This window comes from Hemiscyllium ocellatum, chromosome 19 (assembly GCF_020745735.1).
Source record: "Hemiscyllium ocellatum isolate sHemOce1 chromosome 19, sHemOce1.pat.X.cur, whole genome shotgun sequence".
NCBI classification, from domain to species: Eukaryota; Metazoa; Chordata; class Chondrichthyes; order Orectolobiformes; family Hemiscylliidae; genus Hemiscyllium; species Hemiscyllium ocellatum.
This window is the reverse complement of record NC_083419.1, coordinates 8,511,167-8,537,297: the sequence shown is the minus strand read 5'-3', so window position 1 is coordinate 8,537,297 and position 26,131 is coordinate 8,511,167. Positions and strand designations below refer to the sequence as shown.

At 38.7% G+C, this 26,131-nt stretch overlaps 1 protein-coding gene across 1 annotated transcript in view; it reads left to right on the top strand.

The window, feature by feature from the left end:
* Positions 1–24,478, top strand: part of LOC132824851 (leucine-rich repeats and immunoglobulin-like domains protein 3) — a 70,110-nt gene extending 45,632 nt beyond the window's left edge. Inside the window, exons 4-19 of the mRNA XM_060839636.1 lie at positions 6,429–6,557; positions 7,490–7,633; positions 7,803–7,946; positions 8,350–8,493; positions 12,294–12,437; positions 13,778–13,858; positions 14,377–14,448; positions 15,012–15,083; positions 15,298–15,461; positions 15,688–16,008; positions 17,777–18,058; positions 18,473–18,922; positions 20,760–20,918; positions 21,467–21,613; positions 21,718–21,972; positions 23,742–24,478. Coding sequence (XP_060695619.1) covers positions 6,429–6,557; positions 7,490–7,633; positions 7,803–7,946; positions 8,350–8,493; positions 12,294–12,437; positions 13,778–13,858; positions 14,377–14,448; positions 15,012–15,083; positions 15,298–15,461; positions 15,688–16,008; positions 17,777–18,058; positions 18,473–18,922; positions 20,760–20,918; positions 21,467–21,613; positions 21,718–21,972; positions 23,742–23,986 — 2,953 coding nt within the window. The 3' untranslated portion in view covers positions 23,987–24,478. The remainder of the gene's footprint in view (positions 1–6,428; positions 6,558–7,489; positions 7,634–7,802; positions 7,947–8,349; positions 8,494–12,293; positions 12,438–13,777; positions 13,859–14,376; positions 14,449–15,011; positions 15,084–15,297; positions 15,462–15,687; positions 16,009–17,776; positions 18,059–18,472; positions 18,923–20,759; positions 20,919–21,466; positions 21,614–21,717; positions 21,973–23,741) is intronic.
* Positions 24,479–26,131: the final 1,653 nt, after the last annotated feature.

The window sequence follows — 26,131 nt, the reverse complement described above, 5'->3', positions numbered from 1 at the left end:
GGAAATGCAGGTAGGGGGGTGATTTGTAATAGGTCGGTGGGGAGAGATAGGTGGGAAGGAAGATGTGATAATATGTATATGGTATAAGCAGGCAAGGAAAGAGTTTTATGAAAGAGGTTCAGCTGAGCATGACTCAGATCAGATAAGAACTTGCAGTTAACAATGGTGTGCTGGAGGCAAGGGAAGTGAGTTAACAAGGTGGAAAAGCTGTCATTATGTAGAACCATTTAATAATATTGGAAGCATTCAGTATGTGAGGTCAGTTTAACAAGGTAAAACACATTCATTAAGTGAAGCCAGTTATTCATTGTGAGACAACAAATGGCTTAATCTTTGCTTTTGACACACTCTGATTGTAATGGTCACCCAATCAATATGTATGTGCCTTATCTGGATGCTCCTCCCTGTAAAATGACCATATAATTCGTTGAGAAACTGTTGTTCCAGAGAAGACTGTGAACTTGTGTCTCTGTGCGTATGGGCAATCGTTCTGTCTCCTTCCAGGGCCCGGAATACAGATGAAGGAGGAAAGACGCACTGTCTCTGAGCATTTTGTTTCGACTGAGAGGGGGAAACGGGATGGCAATAGATGGACAGGTAGAACAAATCAAGAGGGTGGTGCCGAGTGGAGGGTTGGATCTGGGATGAGGGGAGGGGAGATTTGGAAAGTAATGAAGTCTGTGTTGATGACGTATTGTTGAAGGGTCCCGAGGTGGAAGATGGAACATTCTTCTGCCAGGCATGGACTTGGCGGTGGAGGAGGCCCAGGACTTGCATGTCCTTGGTGGAGTGGGAGGGAGAGTTGAAGTGGTTGGCCACAGGATTGTGGGGTTGTTTGGTGCATGTGTTCCAGAGATATTCCTTGAAACGCGAGTTGGCATCCTGTCTCCCCAGTGTGGAAGAGTCTAAATCGAGAGCAACAGACACAGAAGATGAAATGGATGGATGTGCAGCAAAATCTGTCAAAGGTGAAAAGATCTTCTGGGGCCTTGGACAGCGAAGGGGGAGTGGGGGGCAAGTTTTACATCTGTTCAGCTCGGAAGATCATTAAGAGCTAGGCTGACCTAGTCACATAGCTGTTTGTAGTGGAACCAGTGATCAAGAAAAGAATGCTAATGTTTTGTCCCCTGTCATCCCCGCCCAAGAACAATACTTCACACACCCAAATTAGGCCAGTTGCTGAGGCTGGAAGTTTTCAAGTTCATATTCATTCATACACCACCATGTGATGCTATTTTCTGGGTCAGTCGATTGTGAAGTAGCAAAGATGCTGAAAATGTGTTGCTGGTTAAAGCGCAGCAGGTCAGGCAGCATCCAAGGAACTGTTCCTTGGATGCTGCCTGACCTGCTGCGCTTTAACCAGCAACACATTTTCAGCTCTGATCTCCAGCATCTGCAGACCTCACTTTTTACTCGAGTAGCAAAGATGGCCTTTAATAGAGTGATTTGCTCTTGTTGGATGTGGGCGTTTAGGGCAAGTTTCTGTTGTTACTGAGGATTATGTTTGCAGGAAGTGTGTTTGGTTTCAAATCCTATCAGATCAAATGAATCAGTTGGAGCAGCAAATAGAGGCAATGAGGAATTTACAAGAGATAGGGTGTGATAATAGCAATTATAGGAAGGGAGAAAAGCTGCAGATACAGTCAGGAAGATGGGTTAACTCCAGGAAAGGTCGGAGAGGTAGGCAGATAGTACAGGACTCTTCTGTGGCTATCCCCATTTCAAACAGCTATGCTGTTTTGGAAAATGTAGGTGGTGATGAACTTTCAGGGGAATGTAGCACGAACAGCTAAGTTTCTGGTATCGAAACAGACTCTAATGTAATGAGAGGAATGTCTGGTTTCAAGTGATCGGTTGTGATGGAGACTTTCTAGTCAAAGGCACAGACAGATGTTTCTGCAGCCAGCAGTGAAAAATCAGAATGGTGTGTTGCCTCCCTGGCACCAGGATCAAGGATGTCTCTGAGGGTGCAGAATGTTCTCAAAGGAGAGAGGGACCACTAGGAGGTCATTGTACACATTGGAAGGGAAAAGGATGAGATTCTGAAGGGAGAATGTAGAAAGTTGTGCAGGAATTTAAAAAGGAAGTCCTCGCAGTAAGTAATATCTGGATTACTCCTGGTGCTTTGAGCTAGTGAGGGTAGGAATAGGAGGATAGAGCAGATGAATGTGTAGCTGAGGAGCTGAGGTATGGGAGAAAGGTTAACATTTGGGGTAAAAGTGATCTGTACAAGAAGGATGGATTGCAGATGAATTAGAAGGGAACTAATATACTGGCAGGAAGATTTGCTAGGGGTGCTTGGGAGGGTTTAAACTTGTATGGTCGGGGGGAGGTAGGACCCAGGCAAAAAGTGAGGAAAGAGATCAATTTGAAACTGGTACAGTTGGTAAAGGGAGTGAGTCAAACAGTCAGGGCAGGAAGGAACAAAGCAGAGAACAAGGTAGGACTGGCAAATAGAACTGTATTTACTTCAGTGCAAGAGGTCTAACAGGGAAGGCAGATGAACTCAGGGCATGGTTGGGAACATGGGACTGTAATATCATAGCAATTACAAAAACATGGCTCAGGGATGGACAGGACTTGCAGCTTAATGTTCCAGGATGTATATGCTATCGGAAGGATAGAAAGGGAGACAAGAGAGAAGGGGAAAGTGGCATGTTTTGAGAAGGGATATCCCAGGAGGATATTCCTGGGAATACATTCGGGGAGGTTATTTGGTGGAACTGAGAAATAAGAAAGGGATGATCATATTGTGATTGTATTATGGACCCCCTAATAGTCAGTGGAAAATTGATAAACAAATTTGTAAGTAGATTTCAATTATCTGTAAGAATATTAGGGTGGTTCTAGTTGAGGATTTTAACTTTCCAAACATAGACTGGGACTGCCATAGTGTTAAGGGTTTAGACGGAGAGGAATTTGTTCAGAGTGTACAAGAAAATATTCTGATTCATATGTGGGTGTTCCTACTAGAGAAGGTGCAAACCTTCACCTACTCTTGGGAAATAAGGCAGGGCAGGTGACTGAGGTGTCAGTGGGGGAGCACTTTGGGGGCCAGTGACCATCATTTTATTAGTTTTAATATAGTGATGGAAAAGGATAAAAGGATCTAAAGTTGAAGTTCTAAATTGGAGGGAGGCTAATTTTGAGGTATTAGGCAAGAACTTTCAAAAGTTGATTGGGGCAGATGTTGACAAGTAAAGGGACAGCTGGAAAATGGGAAACCTTCAACAATTAGATAACGAGCGTCCAGAGACAGGATATTCCTGTTTGGGTGAAAGGAAAGGTTGGTAGATGTGGGGAATGCTGGACGGCGAGAGAAATTTTGGTTTTGATTAAGAAAAAGAAGAAAGCATATGTCAGATATAGTCAGGAGAGATCGAGAGAATCCTTAGAAGATCAGAAAGACAATTGGAGTGTACTTAAGAGGAAAATCAAGAGGGCGAAAAGGAGGCATGAGATAGCTTTGGTGAATAGGGTTAATGAGAATCCAAAGGGATTTTGTAAATCCATTCAGGACAAAAGCGTAACTAGGGAGAGAATAGGGTCCCTCAAAGATCAGCAAGGTTGTCTATGTGTGGAGCTACAGGAGATGGGGAAGATACTAAATGAGTATTTTGCATCAGAGTTTACTGTGATGAAAGGACATTCCGATGTAGAATGTGCTGAAATAGATGGTGGCATCTTGAACATAATGTTCATATTACAGAGGAGGTGGTGCTGGATGTCTTGAAACACATAAGACTGAATGAATCTTCAGGACCTGATCAGGGGTACCCTAGAACTCTGTGGGAAGCTAGGGAAGTGATTGCTGGGCCTCTTGCTGAGATATTTGTGTCATTGATAGTCACAGGTGAGGTGCCAGAAGATTGGAGGTTGATTAATGTGGTGCCACTATTTAAGAAAGGTGGTAAGGACAAGCCAGGGAACTATAGGCCAGTGAACCTGACATCAGTGGTGGGCATGTTGTCGGAGAGAATCCTGAGGGAAAGGGTGTACACATATTTGGAAAGGCAAGGACTGATTAGGGATAGTCAGCATGGCTTTGTGCGTGGGAAATCATGTCTCTCAAACTTGACTGAGTTTTCTGAAGAAGTAACAAAGAGGATTGATGAGAGCAGAACAATGGATGTGATCTATATGGACTTCAGTAAGCATTCGACAAGGTTCCCCCATGGGAGACTGGTTAGCAAGGTTCGATCTCATGGAATACACGGAGAACCGGCCATTTGGATACAAAACTGGCTCAAAGGTAGAAGACAGGGTGGTGGTGGAGAGTTGCTTTTCAAATTGTAGGCCTGTGACCAGCGGAGTGCCACAAGGATCGGTGCTGGGTCCATAAATGATTTAGATGTGAGCATAAGAGGCGTAGTTAGTAAACTTGTAGATAACACCAAAATTGGAGGTGTCATTGACGGTGACGAAGGTTACCTCAGATTACAGGGGGATCTTGATCAGATGGGCCAATGGACTGAGGAGTATCAGATGGAGTTTAATTTAGATAAATGTGAGGTGCTGCGTTTTGGAAAAGCATATCAGAGAAGGACTTATACACTTAATGGTAAGGTCCTAGGGAGTGTTGCTGAACAATGAGACCTTGGAGTGCAGGTTCATAGCTCCTTGACAGTAGAGTCACAGGTAGGTAGGATAATAAAGAAGGCATTTGGTATGCTCTCCTTTATTGGTCAGAGCATTGGAGTTGGGAGGTCATGTTGCGGCTGTACGGGACATTGGTTAAGCCACTTTTGGAATATTGTGTGCAATTCTGGTCTCCTTCCTATCAGAGAATTCGAAAGGGTTCGGAAAAGATTTACAAGGATGTTGCCAGGGTTGGAGGGTTTGACCTATAGGGCGAGATTGAATTGGCTGTGGCTGTTTTCCCTGGAGCATCGGAGGCTGAGAGGTGACCTTAGAGGCTAATAAAATCATGAGGTGCATGGATAGGATAAAGAGACAAAGTCTTTTCCTGGGGTTGGGGAGTCCAGAACTAGAGGGCAGACATTTAGGGTGGGAGAGGAAAGATATAAAAGAAACCTGAGGGGCAACTTTTTCACAGAGAGGGTGGTGCATGTGTGGAATGAGTTGCCAGAGGAAGTGGTGGAGGCTGGTACAATTTCAACATTGTAAAAGGCATTTGGATGGGTATGTACATAGGAAGGGTTTAGTGGGAAATGGGAAAGTGCTGGCAATTGGGATTAGACTAGGTTAGGATATCTGGTCGGCATGGACGGGTTGGATCGAAGGATCTGTTTCTGTGCTGAACCTCTCTATGATTCTAATTCCTGAAGCCATCAAGTGGAAGGATCTCTGTTTCTTGGATTGTATTGTTGTTTCCTGCACTTAACTCCTCCAGTGTCACTTCTCAAACCTCCACCAAACTTTCTTGTGTGTTGGTCTGTTAGTGTAACCTGCATTATTTTAGTATAAAGATCAGTATCTCATCCTTCAGTGCAAATACTAAGTAATTAACCAATCCCAATTGCAATCAGTGGATTAGAGGAGGTAGGTAGATGGATTCTGTTTAGAACATGGGAAGTCAATATTCTTGACCTTGACTGCTTGTGTTAAATTAAAACAAATGCTTTAAAGTCACAGTTTTAGCACATTAGCATGTCAGAATTTTGATTAATATATCATTAACTGAAATTATGTATGTACTTTGTGTGAACTATTGCTTCATAGAAATAACATTCATGCCAGTGGAACGGAATTAAAAGTGGTTGTTAAGTTTCAGCTGTAATCGAGGGTGTATGGAGTGTGAGCAACATGTTAAGTTTGTTGCACTTTGCTTATATTAAATAAACACACCCTTAAATACACAGTTTACAAGTAAGCATCCATAAATTGTTTATGCATGTTTCAAAAGTGTTACTGTAAATTATAAGTTGTGGAAAGCTGTAGAGTTTTCTAATGATCCCCTTTCATGATCATCCATGACGCTATCATTTGGGCATTTACTAAAACAAGGCAGCAATAAAAGTTAGTTGATTGCAGCACCTATTGAAACTGGATCATAAATAATCAAATTGTACAGTCAACAATTATGATCCATTTAGAGTCCGAAGTTAGCTCTACTCCAACATACAGAACTGCAAATTGGTAGAAAAGAAGAAAATTTCACAAATAATTTATTAACATTTTCACTGCTGCAATCTCTTTGATGTTCTGAATTTGTGCTGCTATATTATGTCTGAGAAGAAATTGGTTTTCTTGGAACACACAGTTGGATTATTTCTTCATTTCTTGTCTAAAAGCATAATGTGCTATTTTGTTGCACCACTCTTTTGTCAGAAAGGTGGTAAGAGTACTGATGCTAAAGTTCTACTTGGCTTTTTTTTTAATACTAAGGCTAAATTTATAACTATGTACTTGAATCCAAGAACTTGCACCTTTTAGTTGTTTTTCATCAAATCTCATTTTTGCCACAGGTCTAATAACAAAATTGTTGAGGTAAGACCTGAGCAACTGACACCATTCCGGTCTTTGGAAACACTGGATCTCAGTAACAATCACATTTCGAAATTGAAAACATTTCCACCTCTGCAACTTCGTTGTCTGTAAGTGTGTTGCCTAACTTCTTACATTTTGTGCTAGTTGTGGTAAAAGAATTGTTTTAGTAGATGGGTAGAGCTTCAGAATGAGCAGAGGAAACTGGATATTAAGCAGGCCTTTTCAATCTAACCTTGTTCAAAACATAGGATCTTATTTTACAGGGCTGCCTTTCACCATGCAAATTCTACTGAAGGCAGTAAATCTTCCTAGGAAGAGTTCTCTCAAGGTTTCTTTCTGTATTGCGCTAGAGATAACAATTATAAGTAGCTCAGTGGTCTCTTGGATCTATTTTATACATTTGATATGGATTAAAATCCCCAGTTTCTTCAGAAGTATAATTAGAACAAATGGACTTCAAACCAATGAAGGAGAAATTAGGAGCTTTTTGTATGGACAGAAAAGCTTGGACAAAATGTCTCAGCAATGCTATAATTCTGTACAACCAAATGACTGAAATTTTTCTCTTCTTTTTTGAGGGCAGTTTATGCTGGCTTTGTTTCAGGTGCTAGTTCACAGTGCTTGCTTCCTTGTCTGAATGTTAATTTTTCATGTCCAAGGTTAGTCAAGTGTTGGCAAGCAATTTGATTTGGGGTAGGTGCACCTGAACTCAAGCTACTCATTCTCCTAGGGCTCACTTGATGTGAGGTAATCTGAGGTGAAGCCACTGGCTGGTCACGCATCGAGGTCAGCTCTTGTAGCCTGGCTGTCACCAGAGAAGTAATTGCTTAATCTAAAATAGTCTAGGGATTGAAACAAAGATTTTCCTGATGAGCATCTCATGAATGTTATGTCTTTTGTGTACTGCTAAAGATTCTGGGCATGGGTGGAGGCAACATTACTGACTTGCTGAGAAATTAAACTTTATTTGTTCGCTGGACACTTCTGCAAATGGTGTAGCATTATGTAAGATTTCCTAATTGTGAGCATTATTGTTTAGGTACATCAACAATAACAAAATAACTTCTTTGGATCCTGGTTGCTTTGACAATCTTTCCAACACACTACAAATCCTAAAGCTAAACCGGAACAAAATTTCAGCTATTCCTTCAAAGAAGTTTAAGCTGTCCCATCTTCAGCAGTTGTAAGTTCATTTTTTTCATTTCAAAATTTGAAAAAGCACTTGCCAGTTTAAGTTGTGTTTTATCTGAATTTCGGGTTTAAATGTTCACTTTACTACTTATTCATTTATATGTAAAGTGGAAAAATCTGTTGCCTTGCCATTCCAGACTCGTGTTTTTATGTTGTTGCAGGGAACTTAGCCGCAATAAAATTAAAAAAGTGGATGGTCTTACATTTCAAGGACTTAGTGCTTTGAAATCTCTGAAGTTACAACGAAATGGCATCAGTAAACTCATGGATGGAGCTTTCTGGGGACTGAGTAACATCGAGACTTTGTGAGAACTGCTTTTAATTACTTAGTATGGTTTTTATATGAATGATTCATAGGCCAAAATAGAATTAATTTCGATTCTTAGATGCTGTAAAAGACTTTTTATTCATATGTTTGCATGTTATGAAATTACTTCATTTGGATCTTCACCTAGAATTTTTTTAACACAAAGTACTTGGTTCAGCAAACTATGTAAAAACTTGTTTGTAAAATGAGCTGCTTTCTACCTTTCTGGCCTCGCAGCTCTGGCAGTTGACTCTCATTCCAGAGAATCCAGCCACATGGCCTCTTTCTTTTTAAATTGCCTTTGCCGAGCTTTTTAACCGTGTAATAAACAGATAACGTAAATAATAAAACCTATTTTTCAGGATAATTCAAGATTGCTTTTTTGTTAATTCTTTTCCCAGACAATTAGATTTTAACAATCTGACAGAAGTAACGAAAGGATGGTTGTATGGCTTACTCATGTTGCAACAACTTAACCTTAGCCAGAATGCCATCAACAGGATCAACCCAGATGCCTGGGAGTTCTGCCAAAAACTCAGTGAACTGTGAGTAGCTTTTATTCCATTCCAGTTCCAGTCCGAAATCAAGCCAAAATGTTAGCTTTATGTTTTGAGTGTATTTTTTATAAAGTTTCTTTTAATTAAGATGACCGAAGTAGTGTTTCTTATGAGAAGTAAGATGCAAGATTTATTTTCAAAACACAAGTGACTTGTTTATAATGCTCTTTTTGTCTATTTTTAATTTTACAGCTATGAACACAAATTGGATTTGTACTAACTTAGTGTTCTTTAATTTGTAAAACGCAATAAGCAGCAGGTATCCTGCTGAAGAACATAAACCAATTGTGGAATAGATTGTGTCTTGCACTTAGTGAGGTCCTGCCTCCTCACGAAAGATCCAAGCAGCATTATTAGAATAAAAAAAACAGGAGTTTTGAGTTCATGGCCAACACTCCGCTCTCGATCAACACCATTAAAATCAAATTAATTAATCAATTGTCGCTTTCATACAGCAAAAGTTTTATTAACCGGCACCTGCGGGACCAAGAGTGTACCATTTGATCAAGAGGTTCACATACTCGATGTAAAAACGCACACTAAGCAACATAAACATAATGCAGGGGATATACACATCATTGTTATACTTTATTTATAACATAAATCACTTAAACAAGAATGCCACTTTGCTTTAAATAAAAATTAACAGCAGAGAGCCTTCTCGTTTGTACCCTCGACTGACAGTGTGGATGTCGCAAAAATACAGTAAACTTCCAGAATTTGAGGTATATAATTCTTGCTGGTTTATTGAGACTGACAATTCATAAGGTGCTGCTTAAAACAAAATTTGGTGTTCAGTTGGTTAATGTAGTCATCTAAATAGCAAAAGTGGCCACCCATATAAATGGGAAATGAAGAATCTTTTGGAATTGATTTTGAGGTCTCCCAGTGGTGTGATAATGAAATGTAGAAAACTATTTTGAAATTAAGTTAACTTGCAGTGTTTAAAAATTAATTATTTAACAATGGATACTTTTTGGTTTCGTGTCATGACAGTAATCTCTGTATTCCAGTGTGGATGATGTGTTCAAAGGGATTGAGGTTTGGGGAACAAGTGCTACTATGAAAGATGATTGATTGGCAAGTAATTTGAACCTCTTAAGAGAGATTCCTTTAAATTCCTGGGGGCTATCCTCACTATCTTACTGGCAGTGTCCTATGAGATTCAGCAGCCCAAATAACCCTTTTGCCATCCTGACCACATCCTGACCTGCAGAAATGAGAGTGCTGAGCGCTAATTGGACATGGTGCTCACTTCTACAATACAGAGGAAACTCAGTTATCTGAGGGACACTGGCGCGGATTACTTCATTCGGATTATGGAATGCAAGGTAGCATAGTTTAGTCGAGCATCGGAACGTTGTGATCTTGCCAGATATTCCGATAATTGAGGTTCCTCTGTATTGGAGTTGTCACTTTCAAACAGTCATTTCAACAAGAACCGTTAACTATCAAATATTGGGTTGCTTGTCCAATAGTAGCTTAGTTTGAGGAGAATTTACTAAGTTGCAACATACTTGTGCGTTTGGGCTGGATTTCAAAAGTGAGCAATAAAACTTCCTCAGGACGGTTTCCCAAATTACAGAATGTGAGCAAAGAAATCGGAGCCCTATCTTCCACTTTGAAACTGCTAATACTTAAACTATTGAGCTTGCTAATGACCCATCATCTGAAATTTTGTTTTTGTTTCCCCCTGCATATTCCAGGCTTTTATCCTTGAAAGCAAGCATGTGTTTTATGGCAGCTTAAACCAGGGGGTACCCAAGCAGTAAAAGAGCTCTGCCACTGGGAGCATGACTGAATGATAGATTCTGCTCAGGCTGGCAGCATCTGTATGTTTGTTTATTATTTTTAAAAATAAATTTGAGTCTTGATTACAGAATAAAGATGGATTCTGAGATTGGGGCTGGGGTAAAATTTGAAACCATGACCAACTTCTTCCTATAAACCTTCTGCTGCCTGACACAGTAGGCAAGACTCCCAAATGGGCAGAGTTTCCTTTTCATCTTTATTTGGCTGGACGGCCCCGAATTGACGAACTAATAACTGATTCAATGATCAGGAAAAGTGGTAGCATGATGACAACTCAATTTCTGTTCTACCTTCCTCATGGTGCTGGGAAATGTAAAATCCAGCCCCATGTACATAATCTAATAAGTTGCTTTGGTTTAAATGGAGACTGTGTCTCTTGAGTGAAAATCATTGCAGCAGTTCCACTCAAGAATATGTCTTTTGCTCATCAAGCCCCTTGCTACATTTCCAATAATCTTAATCCGTGTTAATACTTAGTTCATTTCTTGTCACCTCTGCTGAGACATCATTTGTTATTTTAAATCCATGCACATTTCCAGGAGCATTTCCAAGAGCTGCTGTGCTGCGGAATATTGATTTCGCAGTATAATATCAGAAGCTGAATCTTAATTAGATGATTGATATAGACACCATCTTCTCATAAGCAGGAATGAATTAGAGCAATATAGAATACTGGTCCTTGAAACCTCCTATTCACTTTCTGGCTCACTCATGAACCATTACAATGCAAAACAGCTTGGATATTGTGGTTGCACTGATATTAACAAGATTGAGCACACTTATTTCTTTAAATCAGGTTCTGCCAGATATCTCCTGGTATACGTAAACTTTTAAAATAATTTTTGTCCATTTTTCTCTCTGGTGTTTTTTCCAAGCCGTCTCCTGAGAACATTCCACAGTTTGTCATTGTTTAGCCTTAGTTGAGGAACTGAGGGGGTGTTATTACATTTTTGGGAGTTTTATTTTCATAGTGTAAGAGAGGAAACTTTTATCAACAAGTTTCAAAGACATGTAGCAAAAATAGAGCAGTAATGTTAGGAGACTTTAATGACCTTTTATGTTGACTGAGAAAAATGTATTGCTAATAGGTGGGGAGGAGAAGAATTTCTGTTTAGATGAAACCCTTTTGGATCATTATGCCTTCAGTGTGAAGAAAGAAGGAATTCTGTTGACTTGCTGGTTCTGAGAAGTCAAATAAGTCAAAAAAGGGTGTGTTACAGTTGGAGATTGTCTGTCCAACGTTGGTAACTGTACAGTTTTGGTTTGGATGCATTCTGAAGAAAAGGCCAGAAGTATATGTGCTTGAGTGAGAAAAAGCTAATCTCTAATTTTAACACATGTAGCTCAGGTAAAATTAAAGAGGTGGTTGCAGGGCTAAAGCAGGTTATTCAGGACAGAAAATGTTCATGTGTAAACTACAGTAGCCAATTTGGACTTTGCAAGATTCTGGTTCCAAATCTTAATTGGGCGGCACGGTGGCACAGTGGTTAGCACTGTTGCCTCACAGCGCCAGAGACCCGGGTTCAAATCCCACCTCGGGCAACTGCCTGTGTGGAGTTTGCACATTCTCCCGTATTTGTGTGGGTTTCTTCCGGGTGCTCCAGTTTCCTCCCACAGTCGAAAGATGTGCAGGTTAGGTGAATTGGCTGTAGTGTTAGGTATAGGGAATGGGTCTGGGTGGGTTGCTCTTCGGAGGGTCGGTGTGGACTTGTTGGGCCGAAGGGCCTGTTTCCACACTAAGTAATCTAATCTTAATCATAGTCTTGATATTGCTGCCACAATGTATGAGCTTGCATAATTTGGATCTGGCTGGCAACTAAAATTGGTATGTTCCTGGTTTGTGTGGCCCATCCAGTCACTACGTAAATTTGTTGAATCACTGGAAAATTGAATTTGAAGCCATTTAAATGTAGCCTGGATGAATCTTGTATTTTTATTGTTTGCAATGTAAAATATATTTTTTCCCCCATTAACAGAGATGTTTCATTCAATGAGTTGACACGTTTAGAAGATTCCAGCTTTGTTGGCCTGAGCCTTCTTGGACAGCTGTATATCGGAAACAATCAAGTGAGCTACATTGCTGATGGTGCCTTTGGAGGACTTTCCAGCTTGCATAACCTGTAAGTTTTATGATTCTGATTTTTTGAAAAACTAGTGATTTATTTGTTGAAACACAAATATTTGTTTCAGTCTATGTTTGCCTGTCTGTTTTCTTCATGTTTGTTCTCTGGCCTAGCTTCTATGCTGTCATGATGCTGAAACAGCTGTTAATGCCACAGGACATCCTGTGGACTATGGCAGTGACAAACTATCTTTGTCCATCCTACCTAAACTGTCTGTCCCTTTAGGCATTTGACTTCCATATTATCCCCTGTCATCCTGCTGAGTTGGCCTGCATTCACCTGGTTCAATTCTGAACTTGCCAGATACGACAGAAAGTTCACTTTGATGGCTTCACTTCTCTCACACGTAACATAATGCATGGAGTCCCAATACATTTATCCTCAGTCATCTTTCTTTTGCATATCTGACACATGGTTCTATTTCTGGATCTGTCCCTGGTATTGAAATTGTCAGACTGCTGTTCAGCATGGATTAAGCATTGATCTGGTTATATTTACTAAATCATACATTGTAGTTAATGTCCCATATTCCTCTGTCATCATATCTGGATATATCCTGGATACACCCACCGAAGGAAATGACTTTGCACGATGCAGTGGGAGTCCTTGACATGGACTGTGGACCCCATGACATTTCATGGCATCCGGTGAAAGACCAGTAAGGGAACCTACTGACTACCATTGGAAGAAGTATTGCAGGCAGTAAGGCCATAGAATGAAATCCAGTTGGGAACTATAAACATATACTATCAAGGGTATCAGTTTGGTCAGTTGTAACACTACTGTGTCAAAAGGCATATTTACCATGCTGGATCTGCAGCAAGTGCTGCGAGAAGCTCAAGGAGTAAAACCCAATTGACTTTGTCATCTCCAATGTATTTGTTCCTCAAAAGGCACGACCCGTTGTCTTGTAGACATAGCAAAACATTTCTTAGGAAGTAAATTGAAGCAAAAAATGCTCTAAATATTCAACAGATCGTGCAGCATTTTAGAAAGCTGGTTGTTTCCAACTATTGAGTGCTTGTGAATAGATTTCACCTCGATTAGGAAACTGCACAGGTCAACAAAATTACTACTCAAAGGCAAACATTGAGAGTTTTTATTTATTTGTAAAGTCCATTCGGTAATAGAAATGGTTCAAAGAAATTTCCGCCAACAGACCCTTTGTACAGTTGTAATTGTTTTTGAAGTTCAGTCCTTAGTGACAGAAACATATCTTTGCTCAAATAATTTTTGCATAGCTAGCTTTCACAAATCAGATGTCCCATCTGTTCTGTGTTTTAGAAAATGTTTGTTTTTTCTATTTTTTAATTCCTTTTCTTAATCCACCCAACCAGAGACCTGAGAAACAATGAAATCTCATGGACTATTGAGGATATGAATGGTGCTTTCTCTGAATTGAGCAAACTTAAGAAATTGTAAGTGTTTATTTTGTTTGTTATGCTTGTTTGTGATTGCTAAGCAACTGAAATGGTGTCAGTTTAATGGTTTTTGCATGTGACCTGAATTTAGAGGTAGAGATAGAGAAGCAATTGGGGATGTATTTGGAACTGTAGCACCATAGGCTTCATTTTGAAAAGCTAGTGTTTGATAATAAATTTTGAGCCAGGTCTGTTTGACTTGTTTTATGCATATTACAGGATACCGAGCAAACAAAGCTAAAATTGAGTTTTCTTGTTTGTGAATTTCAATGTAGCTGGAGATCTTAGTTCAAAAATTGAACATTTTCAATTAAGTTAGCAGAATGGTGTTGCAATGAGTATTTTGCAAATGATCTGTTTGCAGATATTTAAAAATAGAAATACAATTTTTGCGTAATGAAGCTTGATCCATGTCTTTGTACGAAACACCTCCCTTCTCTACTAATACTGCTGACTTTGTTCAAATTCATATGTTTCAGTTTTCCTACAATTAAAATTAAATGCTTGTTTTCTAGGGGGCTACAAGGAAACCGAATTCGATCAATCACAAGAAAAGCATTTTCTGGCCTGGATGCACTTGAATACCTGTAAGTATCCTGGAATTCTAGCACAAATAGTACTCAGTGCTGCAACCAGTTAAATCATTAACGTGCACTTGTTGGTAAAGTGGTAAATAATCACTTTTTATACTAAGTGTGTATTGATTGTAGTGTATAGATGTAGAGAAGATTATCTAAAGCAAACCTGTGGGTTTTAATTTGATTTTTATTATCACAAGTTGATTATTAAGTGGCAGTTTGTAATCTTTAACGTTAAAAATCACACAACACCAGGTTATAGTCCAGCAGGTTTATTTGGAAGTACTAGCTTTTGGAGTGCTGGTGAGCTGGTGCTTCCAAATAAACCTATTGGACTATAACCTGGTGTTGGGTGATTTTTAATGTTGTACACCCCAGTCCAACATGGGCACCTCCAAATCAAAGTTTGCTAGTCCTTTGAGCAGTCACCCTTAATTCAACATTTTAAATTTGACAAAGTTGGATCAGTACAATGGAATGCAATATTGAAGGCTGTGTAAAAGAAATGTTAATAGTCAGTGTATTATTTCATTCATGCATCTTTCATTTTACCTTTATTCTTTCTTTTGCAGTGATCTGAGCAATAATGCAATTATGTCTGTCCAAAGCAATACCTTTTCTCAAATGAAGAAGCTTCACGAATTGTAAGTGTGACATGACATAAATGTTACATGATCTGAAGGGCTGCAACTAAATTTAAACCAATCTTTGGTATATGAAGTACAAAGCAATTATATAATTGCAGTGTAATATCTAAAGTCTTATTCAAGTTGTTTAGTTCCAAGCCATAGCTTCTGATTTTGTTTTCTTCTGTGAACTTCCTGTACTTACGTTACATTTAACATCTGTTTCTCTTAGGTACTTGAACACTACAAGCCTTCTTTGTGATTGCCAGCTAAAATGGCTGCACCAATGGGTGACAGATAATGGATTTCAACCATTCATTAATGCAAGTTGTGCTCATCCCCAGTGGCTGAAAGGAAAAAGTATATTTGCCACCAAACCAGAAGACTTTGTATGTGGTATGTGATACACATTTTAAAAATGCAAATTTAAGTTTTTTAAATCTCTTGAGTAAAATTGATAAGCATATGTTCAATGTGAATAATTCTCAAATATCTTATTAATTCAGATTTTTACACAAAGCATCTGTCCATATCGGAATTAGCACATGTAGATATTTTGACAGTTACAGTGGATATCCTGTTTTGTATCGTTTAAATTTAATTGAAATATGATTCCTCGCAGATGACTTCCCCAAACCTGAGATTATTGAACAGCCTGAAACTCAAGCAGCTGTAAAAGATTCCAATGTCAGTTTCATCTGCTCAGCAGCGAGCAGCAGTGATTCACCAATGACTTTTGCCTGGAAGAAAGATAATGAAGTGCTTCATAACGGCGAGATCGAGAACTACGCACATCTCCGGTCACAAGGAGGCGAAGTCATGGAATATACTACCATCTTACGCCTTCGACATGTGAATTTCAGTAGTGAAGGAAAATACCAGTGTGTCATTTCCAACCATTTTGGTTCATCATATTCCAACAAAGCAAAGCTAACTGTGAACAGTATGTATCAACAATTTTCACTGACCAAATATTGAAAGTTAAATTTGGTATATTCACTATTTTAAATGTATTGAATTCAAAGCTTTCCATCCAGGAATTTAATTGCACCCAAAAGCTAGTATGGAAGTGTTCTTTATGACACCTCTTAAGCTCTTGAAGCATTTCTCATGCTTCAGAGTAATTAATTGTATGTGAATTGTCTTATACAGATAAAGCAGTTATATTTGTTTGGAATTCTCAAACAGATCAAGTACCAGACATTTTCTTTCTTTACCGTTTAATCATTAATTACTGAGTATTACCATACTGGCTGAAGTCACCATGAAAGCTATTCCTGCTCGACTTCTCACTTTCCTGAGGTGTGGTGACCCTCATGTTAAACCATCAAAAGTTGTCTTTCTAATGAGAGCACAGCTCTGTGGTCTGGTAAGACTTACGACCTTATAGTGTTTGTGGAACTAGGGTGTGAATGGGATTGTGTGCTGAAGGCTTGGACTGGGCCTTCAAATCCACAGCCATCTGACTCTAATGAGAGTCTGTTTACAAGAATACTACAAATGTCATCTCAGATAAGTAAAGCCCTCGCCATTAATTACATTGCTGAACCACTTCTCTTTCTGCAATGAGGTTTTAAAAACACTCATTTGTATTCTTGTATATTGCAATATTTGTCTTGTATCTATTCTCCTCCCAGTCCCTTCCAATCGTCCTGTGAGGTAACTATCATTTGTACTTGTGCTTTTTAAAAGTATGTGATTTGAAAAGTTGTGCTGTTGGAGCAGCATTCACCGATCAGTTTTTCTCCTTTCTTTGCTCTTTATTTAATTAAGTCTTTTAAGCATTGTTCAGCTATGATTATACACCCAAGCATAAACACAATGGAAAGTAAGGAAACAATAGTATTTACTGTGTTTGCATGTCTTCTAGCAATACCATAACTTCACAACTTCTAATCGCTTTGCAGCCATAATGTAATCCTGTGTCCTAATTTATATTGATGTGATTTCCTGCTGTTAATTTTGATTTTTATTTGTTTTACCCATTCCATATTCTCTTGCTGTCATTAAAATGGTATGGATGAAACTTCTTGTTTATTAAATCTACGATAGCAACATGTGCTGGGTTCTACACAGTTGTTAACCTGAGAGAGAAACTGGCATTACTCAGTTTATTTCTTATTATCTCACCACCTAAATGTCAAAAACTACAATCCATGTTCATGAAAAAAATATCAGCAATTAACATAACATAGTAGAATGAAAGGATGGAGAAAATGTGAGAGCTTTTTATTCTTTCCCTTACAAAAATAAATGCTGAATTCTGAGATAAAAGCAGACAATATAAAAGTGACAGCTGAAAATCAGTAATGCTCCCATCTTAATTACAAGTGAACTAGTGAAATTTGAAACTCAGAAAATACACAGCAATGAAAGGGAACAACTAGGAGGTAAGTTACATTACATTGTATACCTTTCAACAGATGAAACTTGACTACCCGTCTTCTCGAATGTGACTGGCCTGCAGTGCATTTCTGACAGGTCATGTGTAAGGAGGAATGATTTGATAGTGACATTTCATCTGTTCCATCAATGCATATACACCTGAAGCATCACTTGGCTTTGCTCCTACTGAGGTGGTATATTTCTGACATTTTCTGTTAGTTCACTGGTTGAGATGCAAGTAAAGTCACAGTTGTCCTCAGAATTGAGATGTCCGTTTGATACATGTACGATATCTTCCATAATTTTTATTTTATTTTGGTTTGCAGTGCTACCATCGTTTACAAAATCACCAACAGATCTTACTATTCGGGCAGGAGCAATGGCCCGTTTAGAATGTGCTGCGATTGGTCACCCAACACCACAGATAGCCTGGCAGAAGGATGGTGGCACTGATTTCCCTGCTGCACGAGAGAGAAGGATGCATGTTATGCCAGAGGACGATGTATTTTTTATTGTAGATGTGAAGATAGAAGACATTGGAATCTATAGTTGCACAGCTCAAAATAGTGCTGGAGCCATTTCAACCAATGCAACACTTACTGTACTTGGTGAGTCAATCTTATCATTCAACAGATATGAAACTTCTTCAGAAATGTAGCCTTCATAATGGAATATAGAGCAGGGAAAATTTTCTTAATACAAGTCGTTCTGTTATAACGTTAATGTGAATTCACTATAATGCAATTGCCAAATTGGCAGCACTGTATCTAAAGTGAGAACTTTTAAAATGTTTGGCTATGATGCGATTACATCACCAACACTTCAAGCGCTGTTTCTAAAACGTAATTTTTCTTTAACATGGGGTTGCACAAGAACGCAACCATTGTGTTATAGAAGAGCTATCTGCATCATTTGAGTCAATATTTCATCATTTGCAGCTTCTGTGATATTCAGCATTATTCTTGCTTTTTTAAATGACAACTGTATAAGAAATAAAAATCTGGTATGTTCTTTTAAACCAGAAACGCCTTCTTTCGTGCGCCCTCTTGTTGATAAAACAGTAGCAAAAGGTGAGACTGCAGTTCTACAGTGCATAGCTGCTGGAAGTCCTCCTCCAAGGTTAAACTGGACCAAAGATGACAGCCCGTTAACAGTAACTGAACGACACTTCTTTGCTGCTGGAAATCAGCTTCTGATTATTGTTGACTCCAACCTGGAAGATGCTGGAAAGTACACTTGTGAAATGTCAAATACTCTTGGCACTGAGCGAGGCCACATACGTCTGAATGTAATTCCTATACCAAACTGTGATTCAACACAGAGTGCTGCACCGTTCGAAGAGGATGGATGGTCTACAATTGGAATTGTAATCATTGCAGTGGTCTGCTGTGTGGTTGGCACTTCTTTAGTCTGGGTGATTATTATTTACCATACAAGACGGAAGAGTGAGGACTGCAGTGTAACAAACACAGGTGAGAACATGCTATGTAAGCTCACGATTATTTAACAGCAACAGCACAGAGGTTTTACCTTCTGTTTTTCTTTCCCTGTTGTTTTACAGAATTAGTAATAAGAAAATGTGCATTTGTAAATGGAAGTTTCTCACTTTCTCTCCTCTCTTCCTCAACTTTCCTGATTGATTGATTGATTTGCATTAACAATTTGCTGGGTATAATTCCGAGTACCTATTGCTCAAGGAATGGGGCTGTAGTTTGTGACTGAACCTTAATCTGTGGATATTGGCAGGCTATTCAACTACAGTAACGATCAATCCTGTCCTTATTTCACTGAACTGTATACTTGTCAGGCCTCTGGCTAACCATCTGAGAGAATCCTTGATGATGGTTCTCATTCTTTCTTCTACCCTCTCATGCAAGCATTGGAGAAACAGTTGTAGCATTCTGATTCATGCTGCCAGTGAGATCATGTATATCAGTATGTGTTGGGAATTGGGTCTGAAATGTTCCTAACATGTGCAGCTCAGCTATTTATAGGTTAATATATAATGCCATCATGGGAGTTGGATTTTTCCCCCTCTCAGACCTTCTGTTGTTTTTCTTAGTTAACCTGTTCCTGCAACCCACCCACTCTTTAAAAGTAATGAATGCTCCCAAGGTAATTAACTCAACACTTGCACCTGTATTCATATTTTTGTGTTATGACATACTGCAACATTTTGAAAGCATTGGAGGTACAAATTTTCAGCATTTATTCCCTTCTAACAGCTCTGTGGTCAAAACAAAACTCTTTATTTATCTGCTTCTGTATTTAATAGCAATCCAATGTGGGAAAAAACTTGGGTTAAAAGAGTACTTCACAATATTGACATCTAAATTTTACAAATGCTTGTAGTCAGGAAAGCAATCCCATAGTTGGGTGTAACTTTTAAAAAACATGTTATACGAGTAACTCCTATGCTTCTGAATGGCTCGTTTACATTGTCCTGTATTGTGTTCTGGCCTGCGAACAAATTGACTTGGGAACAGACTCCAGAGTGGGACCTGTTTGTGGCCTAGTGACTGCCTGTATTTGACTATCTTGACAATCTGAAATAACTAAATAACCTTTAATCAGCAAAGATATATATCTAAATAATATTGCACCATTACTGGATGCCATCCTGATTGATTGATATAAAGCCAGTACTTGGACTCCTTTATTTCTGTTCTGAGATCAGGCTTTTATAAATTGTTCGATCGAAAGGAGAATTACAGTTCCTGATCCTGCCTTCCACTGTCCCTAACATCCTCTCGCAGGATTCTCGGACTAGAATGCAGAAAGAAGAACTCTTGCTTGACCAGCGGAGAACTTGAGGCCAGTTGTTTGGGATCCATCGTGGCTGTCTGCGATTGGCTTAACTAAACACAGCTGCAAATATGACATATTGGTCTGCAGAGCTGAGTGCTGCATCATATTGAGCATTCATGGACTGATTCCTAGAACTTCACTAGCTGCTACTTCAGTTTCCTTAATGGATGAGTTGCATGCTACTGTAGTCTGTCTGTCTTGTGAATCTCAAATTCAAAACATTACATGGCAATAAATATGTACAAGGGTATAAGACCATAGTACATGAAACATCAGTAGTGTTAGTTAGAAATAACTTCTAAAAATACTAAGCACTATTGTTGCTGTGCTCAAGAACTGACAGTAACATTTGACATGTATACATAGAACCAAAATATTTTTTATCCTGAAAGGAACTGAAGTGATTTTAAGGAATCTTACTTTGCAGCTTTTTAAAATAAATTATTTTAATTATTAAACCGGGAAATCATGTCATTTAAAACGATGATACTTGTTTTACAGATGAGACAAACTTGCCTGCAGACATCCCAAGTTACTTGTCATCCCAGGGAACCCTATCAGATCATCAGGAAGGCTATGGGCGTTCAGAAGCTGGAAGTCACCATCAACTTATGACTTCCTCTATGAATGGATATTTACTTCAGCATAGAGGGAGTGATGGTAAGCGTTCAAGCTAATTGGCATGGAGAAATTCTCAATGTTCCACAATAGTCTGTCTGCCTTCGTTTGCATTAAGTCATTTCAGGCATGTGTTGAAAATCTTATACTCACCAGTCCAGCTTGCAAGCAAAACTGCTAAAAAAACAATTAAGAAACAGAAATTTCTAGATACACTGGGCAGGTCTGATAGCATCTCTGGAGATAGAGCAAAGTTAACATTTCAAGTCCAGTGATGATTTTTTTAAACAGCTGTTGGGGGGAGGGGGAATGAGTAGATAGGCAGTGATGGAGCCTAGAGAGGGAGAATAACAAACAGTTAAAGCAGAATTAAGTCTCCTTTTTATGTTGACTGTCTAATGGAGGGAAGCTGAGAAAACATTTCTATTGCCCCTCCCAAATGGCTTACTAACAAGCAGCAGGAAAGAATTTGAGAGTTTCTCTGAAAATCACTTGAGTAACTTCCTTTGGTTTTGTTGAAGATTTTTAGAAAAAAACCTAAGAACAATTTTGTATAGATCAGCTAATTTAAAAATGTGATTTCTTTCAAGATCTTTGTCATATTGACAATGGAAGCGACACTGATCTAGAAGGCATGGCTGACCCGCTAGTTTTTCATGACCCAGATCAAGCAGGCTCAGTGTACATGGGAGGAACTGTGTATGAATCAGAACGGCTGGAAGGAATCCATCAACACGGTAAATGCAAACTAGGTGCTTTAATGCAAAACGAGAACACTGCAGATGCAGAGGCATTTGCCATGCTAAAACATCTCACTGTAACTATTTGTTATTTCAACCAGATGGAAACTCTGACCAGGTAGTGGCTTGTGCCAATGCATATGATGACTCCAGCATAAATTCAAAGAAAAAGGAATATTGTCAATATTCCCAAGTGCCTCCAGAAGATCCCTTTGATCAAGCCATCGCAAAGATAATGGTACAGATCCCAAGTTCAAACTTGTTCAATTCTGTGCAAACCCTGCACAAAGGAACTCCTATTGGCATTCCAGGTTCAAGCAGAAATTCAGAAAAATTACCAGCAACCATGTATGGTGGTATGTATTTTGTTCGCTCAGTGATGTAATGGAAGGATTAAGACCAGATTGTATGTCTGTCTTGTTATCAAATCCTAATGTTGCAGTATTTCTTTTTAAATGTCAATTTAGCTGCGAGTAAATGATATTAAAATAGTGATGTGACATTTAAAGTAGTATTTATTTGCTATGGCAATTAAAGCACAAGCACTTGCATTTTTATAACAACATTGTTATTTTGTCCCAAACTGATTCCCAGGATGGCAAGACTGACATATGATGAAAGGCTGGATCAACTGGGTTTGTGCTTCCTGGAATTTAGAAGAATTAGGGGAATCTTTCATAGAAGTATATAACATATAGGAGCAGCATTGTGGCTCAGTAGTTAGCACTGCTGCCTCACAGCGCCAGGAACCCAGGTTTTAATTACAGCCTTGGGTGACTGTCTGTGTGGAGTTTGTACATTCTCCCCATGTCTGCGTGAATTTCCTCCCACAGTCCAGAAATGTTCAGATCGGGTGAATTGGTCATTCTAAATTGCCCATAGTGTAAGGTGCATTCGTCAGAGGGAAATAGGTCTTGGCTGGGTTACTCTTCGGAGGGCTAGTGTGGACTTGTTGGGCCGAAGGTCCTGTTTCCACACTGTAGGGAATCTAATCTAATCCTGATGGGACTGGATAGGTTAGATGTGGGAAGACTGTTCCCGATGTTAAGGAAGTCCAGAACTAACAGTCATAGTCTAAGAATAAGGAGTAAGCCATTCGGGACCGAGATAAGGAAGAATTTCTTCACTATGGAATTCCCTACCACAGAAAGCTATTTATGGCCTTTTCATTAGATATGTTCAGGCAGGAGCTGGACATGGCCCTTGGGCCTAAAGGGATCAAGGGGTATGGAGAGAAAGCGAGAATGGGATATTGAAATTGCATGACCAGCCATGAGTATATTGAATACTGGTGCAGGGTCGAATGGCCTGCACCTGCACCTATTTTCCATGTTTCCTTAGTTTATATCCAGTTTTTAAAAGTGAAAATAGGTGTGCATGACCTTTGTGGCTCTGGGTTTTCCTAATTCAGCTTATGTTCAAGATTGAACATTTACAAATACCTTCTGTTCCACTGGATATGAATGGAAAGACATTTCTGTTGTGGCTCTATCTTTCACCAGACGCTAAAAATGTCACCAACTTAAAATCCTTTAGTAGATTTAAAAGAAACTGCATGTTTGACATGTTAGTTTGGGAAAACAAGCATACTTGGATCTACTGTGGCCCTTGACATTTCAATAAGATATGTCACAACACAAATGACTTCAATATTTTTCAGGTTACAAGTATATAACCCTCTGCAGCAAAAATAGAGTAATACAGGACCAGCAAAAGCTTTTGCTAAAATTTTCAAATGGCGTAGTTAATAGATTTGTTTTTAAATTTGCTGTCCATCGTATTTCTGTTTGTACAAAGAACAAAAGACGTAGAAACAGAAGTAGACTATTTGGTCTCTAGAACCTGCACTTCAACACAGTGGTGGCTGCAACACCACTTTCCCACCTACTTACCATGTCTCTTTATTCTCCACCTTGCATGCTCCATACTTGATATTTTGTGCTATCCTTCTGATAATTTTGCAGTGGCCTATGTTTGTTGCTTGAGTTTTTAATCGCAACGTCAGTAACAGCAGATTCTTTTTTCAAAATGATGCTTTCAAAATTCTTATTGTGTAGACAAGCAGATTAAAAATTCGCGAAATTACCTTGGAAGATTAAAATGCTTCTATTACATCTGTTTCCAGGGACATTTGGGAAACCTCTGTGGAGAACACTCAAAGATCCCTATTCTGATTGTACCCAGCCAGCTGTATCTCCATCATTAACACTTCATCACAATCCTCGAGCCTTACTCCACAGTGATTCTGAGGCTGAAGAACAATCAGACAATCCTCCAGTTTCTGTCACTGGGCAACACAATAGTACTTATGAACGCAATGTTGATAAATGCAGGACTCCAGTATTTCAGCCTTACAGAGTTAATACGTAGACACATGAGCTACTACACTGAAATTTATTGTACCAAAGAAAGACTTGAACAAACTACCTCATAAAGCTGTGTTGCTGCAGTTCTGCGGGAAAAAAACAATTCTTTCATTTAGGAAATAGTTGTATCATGAACAGGTTGTAAATCGGCATAAACTGATGATGGATGGACCAAGAGGAAATGTTAGTGATGTATGCTTTTATTTTGAGAACACTACCCTTCTGAAGTATGACGAATTTGCTATATTTTTTATTATTTTATACTTTTTTACTGAGATATGAATTTTCACCTGTAAATTATGTAAATAACCAGTATTTTACCTATGTTTGTATAATAGGGATACTTTTTTTATTGAACTTCATTAGTATGCTAGAATTTATTATTGGCGGTACAGCATGTTAGTTATGTGGTGCTAATTCTGACTATGGGTCAGAATTGTAGTGCCTTGTTTGCACATCTAAGTTGACAATAAAATGGCATTTGCTTTGAACCATACTTTTTGAAGGAGCACATATTTATATTCAGACTTAAATTTACTTGCTATGTATCTTTGTACCCCGTATCATGCTTTTAAACTAAATCGCAGCTGCCAGAAGTGATGGAATGACCTTAATAACATGGGAGATTTGCACTGGCAAAAGTTGAACCTATGAAGATAAATACGATTGTTGGACTGCATTGTGTCTTGTGAGGGAGATATGGCAGTATAGATATTTCCTTATTCAATGAATTTTATTTTATCTACTCAAACATTTTGTCATCAGAACATTAGGCACCCATATTTCTGATTCACATCGTAACTATCAAAAATATGCGTACCGTAATGATCAATATGAACAGTGAAGATCAAGCCTGTTGTACATCAGGAAGTTGTAATTGCTCAGATCAACTTTATTGAAATTTAATTTATAGATATTTTCCAATATGATCCTTCTACTGAGCAGTATAGGTTGTAATTTTTAAAGGACCTGTTTTTGTGTTACTTAATTGTTTGAGTTATGGACAGAAGAAAATACTGCTGTAGTTAATTTGTTGTTTTGTGTCACTGAATTTTTTTTCAAGAAAATAATTATCTCCCCACCACTTCCACCACCACCCAATCCCGACACTTTCACACCTCTGGTGACAGGCTACATATCAATAGGTTTTGTAAAAAACTGTCTGGAGTAAATTACAATTGCTTTTTTAAAAAAAAAATTCTCCTTCATTTTACAATGTAAATGCGTCTCTTCACCATAACATTTTTACAGCCTAAATTGTATCAGTAGCATTATTTTTGGCTATTTGTAGATGTAGGTCCTTATCTTGCATTTACTACATGTATAATAGCAGGTCTAGCTATTGGGACTTCAAGCTTTTTCTGTAAAGGGTCTGTATGCATTCAAAACAGACATGAGGTTAGTGTGCAAAATCTATATTTCTTTGTTCTTTCTTGGAATCTAGGTATTTCTGGGGATGTCATTATTTGTTGCTCAACTTGAATTTCCTTTCTCTGAAATGTTTTGTGTGGGTTTGGAGGCACATGTTGGCTAAATCGGACATGGAGAGTAAATTTCATTCCCTAAGGGATGCTAGTGACAACGGAGGATAGTTACTGTCGTCACTATTACAAGCTTTCAATTCTAAATTTATCAATTAATTTTAAATTCCTTGACTGGATTTGAACTCATGTCTCTACAGCATTAACATGTCCTTCTGGATGACTAGACAAATGACATTATCGCTACGTCGCCATCTTCCCCTAGAATTAAATAGCTAGACAAATGCAGGTACATCCATTGTGAAGAAGGGTCACTGGACCTGAAACGATAACTTTGATTTCTCTTAACAGATGCTGCCAGATCTGAGCTTTTCCAGCAATTTCAGTTGTTAGAGATACAATTGTTTAATTGTTTGATCTCCAATATTGACCTAGAAAGGTTTAACCTAGTCTAATGTGAAATCTATTGAATTGTGCTGCTAAAGAACTCAGACAGATCACCAAGTTGCACTTTGTGCATGCATTACAAGTGAATGAAGCAATGACCCATTTTCTTCATTTCACTCCTCCCCCGATCCCTCCCTCATCCATCCAGAAACTAGGAATTACAGTCGAATCAAGCAACAGGTGCTGCTCGATGTTATGAGTCATTTGAGGAACATTGATCT